The following is a 17,968-nucleotide window of genomic DNA, read 5'->3' on the forward strand; positions in this document are numbered from 1 at the left end:
GGTGGCCAGTACCAGGACAAGAGGACACAGTCTCAGGCTGCGCCAGGGGAGGTTCTGGCTAGATGTTAGGAAAAAGTTCTATACAGAAAGAGTGATTGCCCATTGGAATGGGCTGCCTGGGGAAGTGGTGGAGTCACCATCATTGGAGGTTTTCAGGAGAAGACTTGATGGGGTGCTTGGTGCCATGGGTTAGTTGTTTGGGTGGTGTTGGGTCGGTTGATGGGTTGGACACGATGATCTTGAAGGTCTCTTCCAACCTGGTTTATTCTATGTATTCTAATATCTGCCAGTTACCATCTGAAATGCAGACTACATCCTTTCCCTATGACTGGTATTACTTGCCCCTGTTAGACTCCCTTCTTCAGCTGGTGGAGGTTGGTCTGGAGACTTTTAGCCTTGGCCAGAAGCTTGTACAAGGGAGAGCAGAGTTAAGGACAGTCATTAAAGGCTTTTCCAAGAGATGTTCGTGATCAGCTGATCTGGTAGCCAAAAGCTGGATTGGAGCAAAGACTTGCTTCTGGAAGGAGTGATAAAACTGTCCTTAGGCAGTAGCATTGGGGTGGTTGCTTACCAGTGCTGATTAAAAACAGCAAGTGAAAATGAATAGAAGTCCACAGCAGACTGGGCTGCTTTCTTAGAAATACATCAGTTAGTCTGTCTATCTTGGTTGCATTCTGTCCTGGGGTACTGTGAATGTTCCTCTCAGAAAACAATTACTCAGCTTCTCATCATTTTTATGATAGCATTCTTCCTGAAAATAACTCATGCTTTCAGGTCAACATCTAAATTTACTGAGGTCACTTTATCTTTGCATCTTGCAAAGGCATTAGGCAATTTGCTCTTGATGTGTTCTGTTTCATCTTTTGTGCAAGTTCAGATGGTGAGTCTCATAGTAACGCTGGTCTTTCTCTTTCAGCTTGTTTCGGAAAAGAAAATAGATAAAAATCTCTTGCCTCCTAAGAAGATTATTGGGAAAAATTCCAAAAGCCTGGTGGAGAAAAGACAAAAGGAATTAGAGGTCTACCTGCAAACTCTGCTCATCAAGTTCCCTGTCACTGCTCCAAAAGTTTTGTCACACTTCCTACACTTCCACTTATACGTAAGTTACATTTCTAGCATATGAAACAGAGGCCCAAGTGTCTTTTCCCTGCTTCTCTGACTTAGAGGATTGTATGGAATCATCACAAAATAGATGAAACTGCCTTCCCCCCCCCCCGCCCCCCCCAGCATTTTACACAATGTAACAAACAAAGCATATTTTAAAGATTTTTTGACATGGCTTTTTCCAGCAGTGCTGGTAAGTAGTGTGGGTAGGGACTCTTAAGAGGAAAAAATAAGTGCTTGCAGGATAGTTGGAAGCTGTGAATAAATCTGAAGCTAAATTGGTTTTCAGGCTGAAGTTGATAGTGCTGGCTCCCCTGAGGAATATCACATAATTGATCCACAACCCCCCCCTTCCTTTAGTGGTTAATGGCTAGAGCTGTGGTTTACCCTGGAACAGTCTCCAGGAGCCCAGATGAAGAAAAATGGTACTTCTCCAGGAGAAGTACAGTGATGGAGTGGCCTCTGGAGGTATAACTGCAGCCAGCAGACAGAATGTTATGGTAAAGAGTGCTTGAAGTAAGAAGCAGTGGCTTGCTTTCATGTCCAGACTGCAATTTGTTCATTCATCTCTTGTGTATAATTAGGCCTTTTTGCAATATGGCATCATGTTGTAAGGGGGAGAATGGACTTCCTAGAGTGAAATGCACCGGAGAACTTAATGGAAAGGAGGAACAGTAATTACTTTGGGATGTGCTGAGATGTCCCTTCATGGTTTCATGTAAAGGCTTCAGAAATGAGTCACAAGTGGTCCATTAGATGTGTTAATTAAGCTTGAGCAACAAAGAAAATCCTGTTTTAGTTATGTTTCATGAACATAATTATCCTGGTGAGGCTTTAGAGTTTGGCTTAGGTAAACAGTAGAAGGCTTACTTCAGAGTGTGCTATGGCCCTGCCGATTTGAGTGAGCAGCACTAGTTTGTTGTGTCTGAACTGGGTTAGAGCCTTTAAATGTATTTAATTTAGGGACAGCTATGTCCAGGAGCAATCCTCAGGCAGTTGAATGATTTTGTGTTCTCTGGCTGCTCTGTTTTGTTAGTGTTTCAGTACTGTAACTTCAGAGGTTTTTATGCAGGCAGAAGTTCTTCCTAGTCCTTCCCTTACTCTTCAGACTTTTTGTTGTGGGATTTTTTACCTCTTGCTACAAAGCTCAGCCTTTGTTACTTAAATAAAATCATCATTTGGATATGAATGCTTCACTGTTTGTAAACTGCACTTGGATATTAAGAGTGAAGCTGTGCTTAATCTGCGTTTCTTTGCTTTAAAGGAGTCTGTCTTGAGGCATAAGTTCAATTGCTTTTTGCCTGGAACTTCAGAGTACTTCTAAATATTTACAGGAAAAAGTAGTTACTCAGCAGAAAAGCTAAATATTTACCATAGCAATTCTACTGGAACATAACTTTCCTGCAGAACTTTGGTCTTAAAATATCTTTGTTAGCAGACAGCCTCTGCAAGCTTGAGCCATTATAATCCCTGGTACTGCCTCATTGGTTTATATAGGCAATTTTTGTGTTTTGTCTGTTCTTGTATGTGGTACTTTCAGTAGGGATTATTTAAATTGATTTCTCAGGTTAATAGAACTAAATGGAATAGAAACACCTACCATAAACACATTAAAAACACTTCAAAGCCTTTGTGTATCTCAAGGAAAAGCCAGGTACTTCAACATTGAACAGGGTGTCTGCAGTGATACTGGGATGCTTTTTTGGTGCACTTACACCTTTTCATCTCTGATAACTTGATTTGCTAACTTACAGATAGCCTCTGCAAGAGGAGAATTGAGTAACCACAAACTGCTGTTCAGAGACACCTGCAAATAATGGTCTCCTGTTGGTTGCATATGAGTGGTTAGAGCCAAGACAGAGGTCTTTTGTGGACAGAGCAAGAGAGTTGTTTGTGGTTTGGTTTTTTTTTGCCCTGAACAGCCCAAGTCATAATCATGTTTCAATTGTAAATGTAAAAAAAAGAAGTATTCAGTGGCCCACATGATGAAAGGGATGCAGAGTATAGTTTTCAATCAAGTCTGTGCGTGCCAAATGAATGCAATTGGCTTATTTAAATGTGAGCTGGAATTGCTAAATTTCATTTGGAATGCATCTTCTATCTTGTTGTTCTCAGAACTGATGTGGAGGCTTTGTTCCTCCTCTGTGAGTGGGGTGTCAGAGATACACAATGTGTTTTTCTGGAATGCTTACCTCATCAGATGAGATGAGCTATGTGCTGCAGATGTCCCGTGGATTTATTCCCTTGTTATGAATCATGGGGGATTTGCCAGCAAAGTAAACTCATCAAATATTCATTTTGTGATGATCCATAGTATCTGGTTGTCCTTCCCAGCTACACCTTCAATGAGATGCTTGTGTCTAGGGGAAGCTTCACTCTCACAGTTGTGTGGTTTGTTTTTTGAGAGAACTGTTGGAAATGATAAGGACTGTTTCTAGACTTCCCCAGAGCATTTGCTTTTTGTAGAGAGAAGTGTGCCCAGATAAAATGCATGTACTGATCTTCATGCACCTTGAGATAAGAAAGAAAAATCCTTCCATTTTTCTTCCTGGAACAGAGGAAGGATATGGACCTGATGGAGCAAGTCCAGAGGAGGGCTATAAAAATGATCAGGGGGTTGGAATACCTCTGCTATGAAGGCAGACTGAGGGAGCTGGGGTTGTTCAGCCTGGAAAAGGCTCCAGAGAGACCTAATAATGACCTTCCAGTACCTGAAGGGGGCTTACAAGAAGTATGGAGATGAGACTGTACTGATAGGATGCCTGTAGTGATAGGACAAGGGGCAGTGGCTTCAAACTAGGGAAGAGTAGATTTAGATTGGATATTAGGAACAAGTTCTGCACCATGAGGGTAGTGAAACACTGGAACAGGTTGCCCAAGGAGGTGGTTTGGGCCACATCCCTGGATATATTTTAGGTGAGGCTGGACAGGGCTCTGGGCAACCTGATCTAGTTGAGGATGTGCCTGCTTACTGCAGATGGGGTAGAACTATATGACCTTTGGAGGTCCCTTCCAACCCAGACCATTCTATGGCTTCAAACTAGAGAAGTTGGAGGGTGGGGGAAAGTGGCTTCTGAATCAATCCAGAAACCTTTTTATAGATCTTTTCTGCCTGTAGACCTGTTCATCTAAACTTTTCTGTGTGTCAGTGATATGCTGGGGAAACACAGCATGCTTGATGAAATAGGTGAGTCTCAAAGTTAAAACTTGAACAACAATTCTTGGAGTAGTTTCTTCAAGCCCTCACTCTTGTTCAAATCAGGTAATGATGGCTAGTAACAGTTGCTCTAGTTGCTGTGTCTTTTCTAATATGGCAGGGTCTAATTATTCAAATATAGTTCAGCATCTTCCATCTCAGAAATGAGAATCATGTGAAACTAAATAACTTCAGGTCATCTTCAGGCAGTTGTGACAGTTTGGGCTGTGCCTTTAAGGAAAGGATAGCTGCAGAATTCTCGGGCTGAACATGTTTATGCTGAAGGTTAGGAGGAAGTTCTACACAGGGAGAGTGATTGCCCATTGGAACGGGCTGCCCAGGGAGGTGGTGGGGTCACCATCATTGGAGGTGTTCAGGAGGAGACTTGATAGGGTACTTGGTTGCATGGTTTAGTTGATTAGGTGGTGTTGGATGATAGGTTGGACGTGATGATCTTGAAGGTCTCTTCCAACCTGTTTTGTTCTACTCTATTTGGGTGTAAAAAGGAAAACAAAGATTAATTCTAAACAAGTTTCATTGATCAGATGTGAGATGTACCATAGCAAATCTCTCTCACATTCCTTTCTCTCACACTCCAGCTTCTGTCTTTCTCTTGGCATGCACGCTGACTCTGGACAGAAACTGATATGCAGCTAACTTCTTAACTGCTTTGAGCTAACTGAACTTCTCCTAATATTTTTCTCCTTTTCTCTTTTCTTCTAATGAACTAGAAGGAGAGATGGGAGGGAGAGAGGCTGGGGGAACCCGAGGTGGGATCCTCCTCGGGAGGATTTCTGTGTTGCTTCTTTACTTGTAAATTCTTGTGTAATATAGTAAATACTGTATCTTTTTGTATATATTCATTGCATTTCATTATTGCTTGTAAAATACAGCTTTCATTCGCTTCTCCAGCTGAGTTCAGCTGTGCTTTTTGTTGGTGCAGTTGGGCTAAACCATCGCACTGCAACAGCAGTATGTTCAGGTTGCAAAGAAATCCATGACACAGTCACAGCTGGCTTGTTTAAAATAAAAGTTCTGTGCCACAGCAAAAGGCATGTTGCAGCAGAGTTACACAATGGAAGACTGGAACCATAAGCGTGTAAATTATACTCAGTAGTAATGATTTATTCCTTGCAGGAGATCAATGGCATCACTGCTGCGTTGGCTGAAGAGCTCTTCCACAAAGGTAAGGCTCTTGCAAGAATTGAGCTGGCAATGGTAAATATTCATATGCTATGGTAGTTCCTCTTCAGACACTGGCAGATCTGAATCTTACATATCCAACCATGAGATTTTTTCTTTCTTTCTTTTTTCTCTTCAGCTTTTTTCCCCCAGGTGTTACTGCTTTCACTCCAGTTGCATTTTGGGAGGAGATATAGCATTAGTGCAGCTATGTTTGGAAACAAAATGGAGAAATTGTTGTATTTAAGTTTTGGAAAGGGCCTCCTACCAGGGGTCCTTAAAGGCTAGGCTGTGGTACCTGGTGATCAGAAGCTGTTGTGAAGCTTTCCCTCTTGGTATGTCTGAGTGGAACCTGTAAGGAAGTTTTGTTTACGTTAACATTATTGTTCCATGATTCAGGAATAATGAGGCCTTCTGGTCAGTTAATTAAAGAATGGTCTTTTCTGAGGCTGGCAGGTGAAAATGATGTAACTGCAACAGTACCACCTGGTCTGTTAACAGCAGGAGGCATGGCAATGATGAACCCGTGCTGTTTCTTTTAAGGACATGCTAGATGCTGCTGTATAATTCCAGTTGCCAGGGCAAATTTCAGTGTGCCATTTCAGACTATTCTGGCACAATCAACTTCAGGTGAAGCCATTTCACAGGATCCATGCAGCAAATTTTGGAAGGTTTTAAGGAATCCCCTGGAGAAATCTTTCCTGATTGTGTAGTGCATACAGTTTTACAGATACCAGAATCATTAATATTTGACTGTTCTGTATTAGTGTAGCCTTCCAGTAATGTGCAGCTGGACTCTTGGACTTGCCCCCAATAAAGTCAAAAGGAATTTCACTCCTTGGAGCATTTCTGAGAAGTCTGCTTATGAAAGCTGATGCTTTCTAACTAGTCATGCAGACAAACTGGTGTTCTAAATGGAGAGATTAATTCCACATGTGTGTTCTGACTGCTGTAGTCCACCTTAACTCTCCTGGTGCTTTCAGAAAGGATTTCAGATGCCATTTCCTACTTTGACAATAGCATTTGACTGTAGAAATAGTATTTTCAGGTAGTGAATTTCCTGTTCTGGGAGTTTGCATGGGTATTAGTGTGGTGAAAACCCCTCATAATCTCCAGGAAAAGCATACTTGCTACAATTCTGATTTTTTAGGCAGTGTAGCAAAAGATTTCAGGTCCATTTTGTAGAGGGCAGGTACTGCTTTTTTCTAGATAGAGTAAGTGCTAACTACTATAGAACTTAGGGATACATTGGAAAAAGTTTAGTTGCTTAAATTGTGTAAATGAACTTTAACTCCAGCCCTGTTAAGAGTGAGGGAAAGTTGCCACTAGTAATTTTAGGAGCTTCAGGCTTTTATGAGTCCCCATTTGAACACCTAGATTATTATGGTGTTAAAAAACAATATTAATTCAGACATTCTGGTTTAAAGTGACAAGAAAGGGCATTGTTTTGGTACCTCAGTCATAAGCTTAGAGAATAAATGACAAACATTTAACCTGTACCATTAGATCTCCTGTGTACCGTTTCCTCTTGTGTAACCACTGTTTGAAATCATCATCTTCTGGCTTTCAGGAGAGCAGCTGCTAATGGCTGGAGAAGTCTTCACCATCAGACCCTTGCAGCTGTATGCTGTCACTCAGCAGTTACTACAGGGGAAGCCTACATGTGCTAATGGAGATGCCAAGACAGATCTAGGTCACATTCTGGATTTCACTTGTAGACTCAAGTATTTAAAGGTGAGCTATACTTGCATAAACATAGAGAGGTTGTATCTGCCAGGCTGATGTGATTCTTAGCATACTTCTGAAGTCCAGTTTGAATGCACAAAAGCTTCACTGATAGGAAACAACCTGCAAGCATTTAGAGGTCAATGTTACACAGGTGTTTGTTCTGCCCACCTTCAATACACAGGTAGTTCTCTACCAAAGAGGCTGACTCTCCAGTGTGTCACCTTCAACTGTGCTCTCTGTGGAAATGCAGTCACAGGCTCTTGGTGGGTGCTAGTAGGAATGGGGAGATAGATACCTGTTCTTTTCAACCTTGCAGTCTTTGCAGGATACTGTGGGTAGGCCAGTGCATATGTATACATGTGCAGAAAATGCTGTCCCCCTTCTTACCTTTGACTATCTGAAAGTTTTGGAGGGTTTTGTTAAAAAACCCAAACAACACACCAAGCACACAAAAATCCCCCAAGAAAACAACCACAAAGATTTCTAAACAAATTACCATTTCAGAACAAATGTAAAACAGCCACTGAAGAGGTCATGTCTGTCTGCAGCCAGGTTGTTCTTGTTCCTACCAAATAATTGAATTAGAAAGACTTTGAGTAATATTTTTTTTTAATGGTGCTTGGTAAAGCTTAAAAACTTTTTTAGCCCTTTTATTGTGAAGGGCTTCCTTTTAACTGTGTGGTGTGTTCAAGGGGAAACAAAATAATGGATTGGGGGAAGCTTCATGTGGGGGACTTGGAAGCTGTGAAGGTGAAATCACAGCTGGGCTGGTCCTGTGGCTTTTCACCAGCCTTTCCCATTCTCTGTGTGGGATTTTCTGAACAGAGGATTCTCTGGCTGAGGAGTGCATCATTTAGATAAAGATCCAGCTTCATAATTGCTGGCCCTTCTGAGTGCTTGTTGAGTGCTCTGAGCTTGCAAGCTTCAAGACCAGACAAAAACTTTGAGATTTCTCCCAAAATTCTGTTAACAGCAAAGAGAAACAAACCCACTGGTGTATTTTTTATGCTGTTGACATGCTCTGAGGCCAGGATTTGGTGACCACATGGAAACAGGAGATGCGATTTTATTAGATGCCCACCAATGTCTAATGTTTTCTTCCAATCCATCTTGTCAGTGCCTTGAACTTCATCCATTTAGTGGCACTGAAGAGAGTTCTGTCTTGAAGGATCCTGATGCTGTGTGAAGTTTTAAGTGAATGTAGCTCTGGCTTGGTCAGCTGAGGATGACTCCTTGGCTGGTCTTGCCTGTGGGTTTTTTCTGCATGTCCCATGTGCTGCAAAATACAGGCACAAGGTGGCAGTTCAAGTTCAGTGATTCAAGCTGCTCAGTGCACTTATCTGGAGCAATTAACTTGTGGTTTGTTTTTTGTGTTTGCTGGATATTTTTTTTTCCCCTGAAGAGTTAATCTGCAAGTTTCATGAGCTGTTCCATACTTGACAAATTGGTTGGGGCTTTGGCTACCTTATTTATGCTGTTGCCTGTGTAAGGCAATCTGAAACGAGGACAAGTTGGATTATGTGCAGTAACTCTCCTAAATGTTGATTACTAGGTGACTGGAGCAGGGGGACCTTTTGGAACCAGTAACATTCAGGAGCATCTCTTGCCTTTTGATCTCTCAATTTTCAAGTCGCTTCATCAAATCGAGGTATGGCTGAGCTACTGCTCAGAGTGTTTTAGAGGCCAGGTCTGCTTCATATCTCTGAGTAGTAATGGTGTGCTTTGATTTGGTGTTCCAAACTGAGCTACAGAAAGAGACTTTAGTCTGTAATTGGCTCATTAACTTATTAAAGTCTTAGCTTAATATCCTTCCTAGTAATTTCCTTATTTAGAATAAAGAACATAGGATATTTCAGTAAACATGTCTTGAGATGTCTCTCTCCTTGGTTACAGCAACAGTAAAATACTATGCCCTATTGATGAGCTGCCTGGGTAGTTTCACCTTGAACTTAAGGGCAGTTAGAAAGTCAGTGGGAAGGAGCCTTGTTCACTTGTCCTGTGGAGACAGACTGAGAGAGTTGGGGTTGTTCAGTCTGGAGAAGAGAAGACTGAGGAGACCTACAAGGGGGCCTACAAGAAAGCTGGTGAGGGACTTTTTAGGGTGTTGGTTAGTGATAGGACTAGGGGGAATGGAGCAAAACTAGAAGTGGGTAGATTCAGATTGGATGTTAGGAAGTAGTTCTTCACCATGAGGTTGGTGAGACACTGGAAGAGGTTGCCTGGGGAGGTGGTAAAAGCCCCATCCCAGGAGGTTTTTAAGGCCAGGCTGGATGTGGCTCTGAGCAGCCTGATCTAGTGTGAGGTGTCCCTGCCCATGTTAGAGGGGTTGGAACTGGATGATCTTTCAGGTCCCTTCCAACCCTGACAATTCTGTGATTGTGTCAGATGCTATGATTTGACATTTCTGTGGGTGTATCTCTAATTTCTTACTGTAGTTTTAACAAGCATTTGTGTTTCTAACTTGATAACCTCAGGAGGTGTTCAGGGAGTGCTGTAACTGCTTTCCACATTGGTAGAGAATTTACTATTGAAGCTTTCAGTGGCCTCTGCCCCGTCTCGGGTTTGTCTGCTGTAGCATTTCTTTGTAACATTGTTTTTATCTTTTCAAACAGATCAGTCATTGTGGGGGAAAGCTTATCAAAGGACTGACTTCATCAAAACATGCTCTGGCCACAATGAGTGTTCGCTTTTCGGCGACGTCAATGAAGGTGAGTGCCTGCTTCTCATGGGTGTTCAGAGCAGATGTGAAAGGAGCATGCACATTCTGGAAACACCCATTGGGTGTCTGTGTACTTTGTTTTGTACTGCCTTTTGCACTTTCTGCTTATGAAACCATAGAACTGAAAGAGTTTATTAAACTTTCAGAATCTCAGCTCTAAGTGGAGCAAGTGTTTGTGTGTGACCCTTCATGAGGACACGTTCCTGATGCTTTTATTGGAATGTGCTGCTGTTATTCATGCCCAGCTAAGTGCATGTGTCCTACAGGCTTTGATTTAGAATAGAATTAACCAGGTTGGAAGAGACCTTTGAGATTGAGTCCAACCTATCATCCAACACTATCTAATCAACTAAACCACGGCACCAAGCACCCCATCCAGTCTCTTCCTAAACACTTCCAGTGATAGGGACTCCACCTCCCTGGGCAGCCCATTCCAATGGCCAATCACTCTTTCTATGAAGAGCTTCTTCCTAACATCCAGCCTAAACCTCCCCTGGTGCAGCTTGAAACTGTGTCCTCTTGTTCTGGTGCTGGTTGCCTGGCAGAAGAGACCAACCCCCACCTGGCTACAACCTCCCTTCACGTAGGGAGGTTGGTCTCTCCTGAGCCTCCTCTTCTCCAGGCTAAGCAACCCCAGCTCCCTCAGCCTCTCCTCATAGCACTGTGCTCCAAACCCCTCCCCAACGTTGTTGCCCTTCTCTGGACATGTTCCAGCAACTCAACATTTTTCCTAAACTGAAGGGCCCAGAACTGGACACAGGACTCAAGGTGTGGCCTAACCAATGCTGAGTCCAGGGGCAGAATGACCTCCCTGCTCCTGCTGGCCACACTGTTCCTGATACAGGCCAGGATGCCATTGGCTGCCTTGGCCACCTGGGCACACTGCTGGCTCGTGTTCAGGCTACTATCAACCAGTACCCCCTCAGGTCCCTTTCTGCCTGGCTGCTCTCCAGCCACTCTGACCCCAGCCTGTAGCACTGCATGGGGTTGTTGTAAGGGATATCCAATAGCATAATTTTCACAGTCCCTCTGTTCTTCCACATTCCCCTCTCTGGATCAGTCACTAGTGTTGGAACTCCCTGTTTATCTAAAGCAATTTTGACCAAGTCAGCTTAAAACCTACAACTTTAATCTAGGTGATTATAAAGCTTAAACCTTCCGTGCTTACCTACGGTCATTTGGATTGTTTTCCAAACTGTTTAGCTTTCACTGAAGATGTAAGCATGGTATCTTAGTGTCCTTGTCTGAAACAGGAAATCCTGGTGCCTGAGGCTTCTGAGTTTGATCAGTGGGAGCCAGAGGGTGCAACTTCAAGTTGTCCAGTGACAGCAGTTATCCCGACTTGGAGAACTTTAACAACTTTGGATATGAGTCACAATAGCATCTCTCAAATAGATGATTCAGTGGTAAGAACTTCTGTATCATTTGTGGAAGGAAAGGATGCCTGATCTCCTGTGGCATGTTACACCGCAGGCATTTTGCACCCACTTTTATCTTTTTTCCTGAAGGATTCTCAGTTGCACTTCAATGAGCTACCTAAGTCAATGCTTGGGAGACATTTTCCTTTACTACTTCCACATTTTCTTTAAGCTCACGAAGAAAAGTTTGCCTTTCTGTGCTCCATCAGCCACACTTCTATGAACACTGCCTTGGAAACATGTTTTCACTGTTTGCATTGGCTTTAGGCCACTCACAAATGGGGGGAGGGTGTTGAAAAAGAGCAAAACACCTCTTGGGCTCAGCTTTGGGGTTTTGTCAAGGCTGAAACTTCCTGTGTGTTTAAAAACCTGTGACTTGCTGACAGCCTTCTTGACATCAGAACAATGCTATGAACAGGGAATATTTTGCTGCTACCTTAGAATTACGTTTCCTAAATGAATTAAGGGAGGAAAATTCTCAGTCATTACAAGAACAGCTCAAACATGAACATTATTTTTTCTTAAACTACTCTTGTGGAGTAGGAAATAGTCTGTAACTGAGCTAGAGCTCATGGACCTGAGTGCAGTTTTCTTGCTCAGGATTTATTGTGAGGTAAACTTAGGGTTCCTCAGGTCTGAGTCCAGGCCTTAGCTACAAGGCAAGTTACCGGTGACATTACACCTGAAATAAAGCAGATGCAAATAGACTGATGTCAAAACTCAGCATCAGATTCAAGGTTTACATTCTCCAAAAGGCTTTCTGGGATAAGGTGTGTATTTGAGAGATGTGTGTGAGCTGCTGGTACTTGGCTGGTACCATCAAAACATGGAAGCAGATCACTGCCCTTGCTCTGGGTTTTGGTAACATCTTTAGCTAGGTTTGTGTAACACAGGCTTGGTTGGTAAGATTGAATCACCTGCTAATGAGTTTGTTCTATAGTTAGGGGGCCTCACTGGGAGCTACTTACTTGTCTGCAGTGAGAAGCCACATTTCAAACTGAAACTTAACTATGCTCCTTAGAGTCACCTTGGTTTCTTGTGAGCAAGATTCAGCTCTTGCTGCACTAGGTGATTTGTACTGACAGCTGAGATAAGAGACTGATGTTCCTTTGATTGTTGGTCAGCTGATAGTGAAGGAAGTGCAGCTTGTTGGAGCGGCTCGGGGGCGTTGGGGGCGGGGGCGGCGGAGGAGCGGCCCGGGGGCGTTGGGGGCGGGGGCCGGCGGCGGAGGAGCGGCCCGGGGGCGTTGGGGGCGGGGGCCGGCGGCGGAGGAGCGGCTCGGGGGCGTTGGGGGCGGGGGTGGCGGAGGAGCGGCCCGGGGGCGTTGGGGGCGGGGGCCGGCGGCGGAGGAGCGGCTCGGGGGCGTTGGGGGCGGGGGTGGCGGAGGAGCGGCTCGGGGGCGTTGGGGGCGGGGGCAGTTGGTGCGGGGGCCGGCGGCGGGGCGGCCCGGGGGCGTTGGGGGCGGGGGCAGTTGGTGCGGGGGGCCGGCGGCGGGACGGCCGGGGGGCATTTGACAGAAGCTTTTTTTTTTCCCCACCTCCTTTTCTAGAAATTAATTCCGAAGATTGAATTCCTGGATTTGAGTCACAATGGGGTGTCTCTGGTAGAAAACTTACAAGTAAGTGATGCTTTTGAAGGGGACTTTTTTTTCCCCCTCAGACTGCCTGAGACCTTGGAACACAGGTTTTCTTGCTTCAGCATTTTGTTGCTCATCTTCCTCGTGGAGACTAGTATAAACCCAAATGGGTTATCCTCCATAGCATACAGTACTCTTAATGCTCCATTCCTTACTTGCTCTGGATATTTTCAGTTCTTTGCCAATGGCATCCTGGCCTGTATTAGGAATAGTGTGGCCAGCAGGAGCAGGGAGGTCATTGTGCCCCTGTACTCTGCATTGGTTAGGCCACACCTTGAGTACTGTGTCCAGTTCTGGGCCCCTCAGTTTAGGAAGGACATCGAGACACTTGAACGTGTCCAGAGAAGGGCAACAAGGCTGGTGAGAGGCCTTGAGCACAAGCCCTATGAGGAGAGGCTGAGGGAGCTGGGATTGTTTAGCCTGGAGAAGAGAAGGATCAGAGGCGACCTCATTGCCCTCTACAACTACCTGAAGGGTGGTTGTAGCCAGGTGGGGGTTGGTCTCTTCTCCCAGGCAACCAGCACCAGAACAAGGGGACACAGTCTCAAGTTGTGTCAGGGGAGGTTTAGACTCGAGGTGAGGAAAAAGTTCTTCACTGAGCGAGTCATTCGTCATTGGAATGTGCTGCCCAGGGAGGTGGTGGAGTCGCCGTCCCTGGAGGTGTTCAAGGGGAGATTGGACGTGGCGCTTGGTGCTATGATCTAGTTGTGAGGTCTGTTGGAACAGGTTGGACTTGATGATCCTTGGGGTCTCTTCCAACCTTAGTTACTGTGATACTGTGTGATACTGTGATATTGTTGCTCATCTTCCTCGTGGAGACTAGTATAAACCCAAATGGGTTATCCTCCATAGCATACAGTACTCTTAATGCTCCATTCCTTACTTGCTCTGGATATTTTCAGTTCTTTGCCAATATTGTTGCTCATCTTCCTCGTGGAGACTAGTATAAACCCAAATGGGTTATCCTCCATAGCATACAGTACTCTTAATGCTCCATTCCTTACTTGCTCTGGATATTTTCAGTTCTTTGCCAATATTGGTATCATGTTTAATTCTTAACTATGTTAATTTGCTGCCAGCTGCATCTGTGGGTTGGTCAAAATGCAGTTGAGGAAGCTTCATTTCTCCAAAGCTCAAACCTGTGTAGTGAAAAAACTCCAGTCGTGTTTTTCACACTAGGCAGTGGCCAGCATGAAAACTGTTGCACTTTCTATTGTTGGTTGTTGTGAGTTGGTGTATGACGTGGATTTTCTGTGGCTTTGTAGCATCTCTACAACCTTGTTCACCTGGACTTATCCTACAACAAGCTTACATCGCTAGAAGGGGTTCACACAAAACTGGGAAACATCAAAACTCTGAATTTAGCAGGAAATCAGTTGGAAAGGCTGTGTGGTCTTAACAAACTATACTCACTGGTCAACTTGGATCTGAGCAACAACAAAATAGATCAGGTAACTAAACTGCTGACTTCTGGTGTCACGTTGAATTGCGCTTTGGCAATTTCTTCACGCGGGTGAAACCGCAGATAAATAGAAGTGGCTGTAGTGGGTTTTTTTCTGGTGGTTGCAAGTATGTAATTTAAGCAAGAGGTGCTTTGCCTGGATGCTTGTTTTCATTAGCTACTCTGTGTTTACCCTTTTGTTCAAAACCTTTCAGATTGATGAAGTCAAAAATATAGGAAACCTGCCATGCTTGGAAAAGGTGGTCCTGTCCAGCAACCCCCTGAGCATCATCCCTGACTACCGCACCAAAGTGCTTGCTCAGTTTGGGGACAGGGCTTCAGAGGTAAGTCATGGTGCAATTGGAAGCTGACATTTGGAAGAAATAAAAATGGGGGTGGGTGGGTGGGTGTTGGGAAACAACCCAAACTTCTTAAGCATAGTAAGAGAAGTAGTGCAGATGTTTGAAAAACCTGAGGAGTTCTCAGTGTGCACTGGAAAAGATCTTAAGAGGGTGAAACCATATTAACGTCATTTGACTGTGCTGCTAGATCTAAATGAAGGTTTACCCTCTCTTCACTGGGTGATGAAGCACAGTTGTGCTGGGAGGCTGTTAACAGCTTTCTGAGTGTCTCAAGAGTTAAATTCCTATGTTAGAGCAAAGTCTGGGATAATTGTTTTTGTGTAATGGTTGCAAAGATGCACATAGTGTGCATTAAGATCAGCTAATTTTTTTATTACATTAGAAAGGCAGCTCTGCAGCTCTTTTTTATTAATATTTTTAGATGCTTTTATGCTTCTTTTGTAGGTCTGTTTGGATAACATCGTTACCACAGAAAAGGAACTAGACACCGTGGAAGTGTTAAAAGCTATTCAAAAAGCAAAGGAGGTGAAATACAAACTGAGCAGCTCTGATAAAAAGGTGAGTTTGGCTCTGTGAGAGGAGTAGAATGTGCTGTGTACAAAAACAGCTGACAAAAAATGCTTCTACAAAATAGAATGAAGCAGAATTCAGCAAAGCTTCCTTAGCATTGAAGTGTTTGTGCTTTCTTTGTTGCTTTAATGTGGTATGAGGCTTTAATGTTGCCTCTTTCCTATTTGGCCTTCAATCTAATTTCAGTGGTTACCTGACCATTATTTTTGTGCTGGCCTGGGAGGGAGGAAGTGGGAGGAAAAGATAAAATAGCTTGATGCACTGTGAGTGCAGCTGACCTTACCATCCATCTCTTATACCTTTTACCAGTACAGAGGTATGATTTTACTGTTTGTGTTGCAGAGTACTGAAATCACTTTCCCAAACTTTCTTCTCGTGGGTATTTAGCACTGTAAAATAAGCAGGAATCTTGAAACCTCCTTTCCTCCTCTCATGTCTGCCTGTGTGATGTTGGTTAGTCTTACATAGAATACATAGAATAAACCAGATTGGAAGAGACCTTCAAGATCATCGCGTCCAACCCATCAACCAATCCATAAACTTATCAGAACCTGTTCTGTCCCTACAGTGTAGAAATAGTCGTTATTCTCTTGTGGTTTGTGAAACTTGCTGCTGTTTTTTGCCAGTACAGTGATTAGCCAGTGATTAGAACAGCTTCTCTAAGTTGATTATCAGGAGAATTCTTAGTGTGAAAACAGAAACTTTAGCTGATGTGACACCACACACTCTGGAAAGAAAGCTGGCACTAACTTTCCTTTTATGAAGACTGAGAAAGCTTTTGTAGACTTACTTTAGATGAGGATCTAATGTCTGCTGTGTTTAGTTGTTTTCTTTAATCTCTGCCTACTTTCTTTATTAGATCAGTGAGGACTCCAGGCTCACTGCTGCCAGCTCCAAATCAAACTGTTCTTCTCTTACTGTTCGTCCTTCTTCTCCCTCTCTGCCTGGTCCTGTCAGCTCCAGCCAAGGTAATCATGTATGTATCGTGCTGCTGGGCTGAGCCTCTTGGTTCTGCTTTTCTGAGCTGCATTGATATACATGAATATTATGTGCATGGATGTAGGGTTTAGTGAGACAAAGCAGAAAGACCTGGTAGTATTGCCTTAGAAAGTGTGATTTTCATGTATGTGAATCACCAAAATCAGCCTGTTGTTTCCCAAGCTGTTAACTGTAGTGGAAGCTTGGGTGCAGGACTTTTTACTGCATCATCCTGCAGAGGACTACCTATGTATCTTCTCGTGGTTTCGATGGGAGCCTTAATGGAAAACCATGGTGTGTATAGACATGCTTTAAAGTTGCTTCTCTATCTTATTCTTGGTCTGCAAAATGTGAGCTCAAGCAGCATAGGTTCCATTACTGCTTTTTTTTTTTTGCAAGAGCTGTTTCTGTCAAACCAGAAAAAAAGGATAAAAATTGGTAAAAGACAGTTATGGGATTAGTGTTCTGGCTGAGCCTGTGATTTCAGCACATCTGGTTTGCTCTACAGCACCTGCTAAGCTTCCCTGAGAATGGCTTTTTTGTCTATTTCAAGTGTCTGTGGGATGTAGAAGAATGGTTTATCTTCCATATTTTGCAGGAGCCTGCGAGTCTGCTCTGTGTGAATATTCATTCATGACAGAACAGATGAAGATACTTGGTCTTGGCTTTTGCTTGGTTGAAATCTGAAAAGTGCAGCAGGGTATCAGTCGTTGAAGACTTAGTAACAGTTTAAACAAGGGGGGATTATACTCTGAGTAGTTCAGGTTGGACCAGTTAACTCTTCCCAGTAAGTTGGTGGATTGGTAGATGGGGAGAGAAACATGCCTGAAAAGCTTTGAATAATGTCCATTGCTGTGCCATCTGCAAAAATCAGTGGAGGCTTCTTAGTTCAGTCTGGAACAATGAAATTGTTCTGACAGCAATTGATTAAAGGGCAGGCAACTTAGGTACAGATTCAGTTGCTGTTTATGTACTTGATTTGCCTTTGTGGCCTTTCTAGATCACCCTTCATCTGCAGATAAAATGCCAGCTTATTCAGAATGAAAGCAGTGCTTGCTTTATAAAGTATTGAGTGTTTAAGTTAGAGGATTGAAACACTTTGTGCCTGCACTTTATCCAGTGCTAGCTGTAAAAATGTGCCACCAGTCACCCCGACTGTTCAACAGCTATTTGTCAATAGTCTTTTTCTACTACAGTAAATGTTCAGGAGCAAATGAGTCTTGGGAGAAAAAAAAATCTGGATAATTTTTCTTTCTGAAGTGCTTTGGAGTTTTATAGAAAAAGGTTCAAGGTTTTATTTATTGTAGTCCTTCTCTTGAGGTTCCTTTACCAGAATCTTGGGGGAGGCTTTAAATGAGAAAATGAGGACTAGGGCAGGCCATTTCTTAGCTTGATTAATAGAAGCTGCTTGTCACATATTTATCTGTCAGGCTGTTTTCAAAATACTGGCTTGGGGAAATTTATTTTTAAAAGGTGGAAATATGCTAGGTAGTGAGTTTCACCTTATATCATGAATAATAGAATTAATTTCCTGCTGTGCTATTTCTATGGATTGGCCTTTGCAGTTTTGCTAGACACCATCTGTTTCCCTTACATATTATTCACTGTAAATGTCACTAACAAATGACTTATGG

The 17,968-nt window shown here is 43.3% G+C and overlaps 1 protein-coding gene across 1 annotated transcript in view; it reads left to right on the forward strand.

Moving 5' to 3' along the window:
- Nucleotides 1-17,968, forward strand: part of NISCH (nischarin) — a 41,549-nt gene that overhangs the window by 8,452 nt on the left and 15,129 nt on the right. The window contains exons 3-13 of the mRNA XM_054167229.1: nt 917-1,099; nt 5,438-5,486; nt 7,053-7,216; nt 8,763-8,858; nt 9,823-9,918; nt 11,183-11,335; nt 12,897-12,965; nt 14,249-14,434; nt 14,640-14,768; nt 15,231-15,344; nt 16,216-16,324. Of these exons, the coding sequence (XP_054023204.1) occupies nt 917-1,099; nt 5,438-5,486; nt 7,053-7,216; nt 8,763-8,858; nt 9,823-9,918; nt 11,183-11,335; nt 12,897-12,965; nt 14,249-14,434; nt 14,640-14,768; nt 15,231-15,344; nt 16,216-16,324 (1,348 nt within the window). The remainder of the gene's footprint in view (nt 1-916; nt 1,100-5,437; nt 5,487-7,052; nt 7,217-8,762; nt 8,859-9,822; nt 9,919-11,182; nt 11,336-12,896; nt 12,966-14,248; nt 14,435-14,639; nt 14,769-15,230; nt 15,345-16,215; nt 16,325-17,968) is intronic.

This window comes from Dryobates pubescens, chromosome 1 (assembly GCF_014839835.1).
Source record: "Dryobates pubescens isolate bDryPub1 chromosome 1, bDryPub1.pri, whole genome shotgun sequence".
Lineage (NCBI taxonomy): Eukaryota > Metazoa > Chordata > Aves > Piciformes > Picidae > Dryobates > Dryobates pubescens.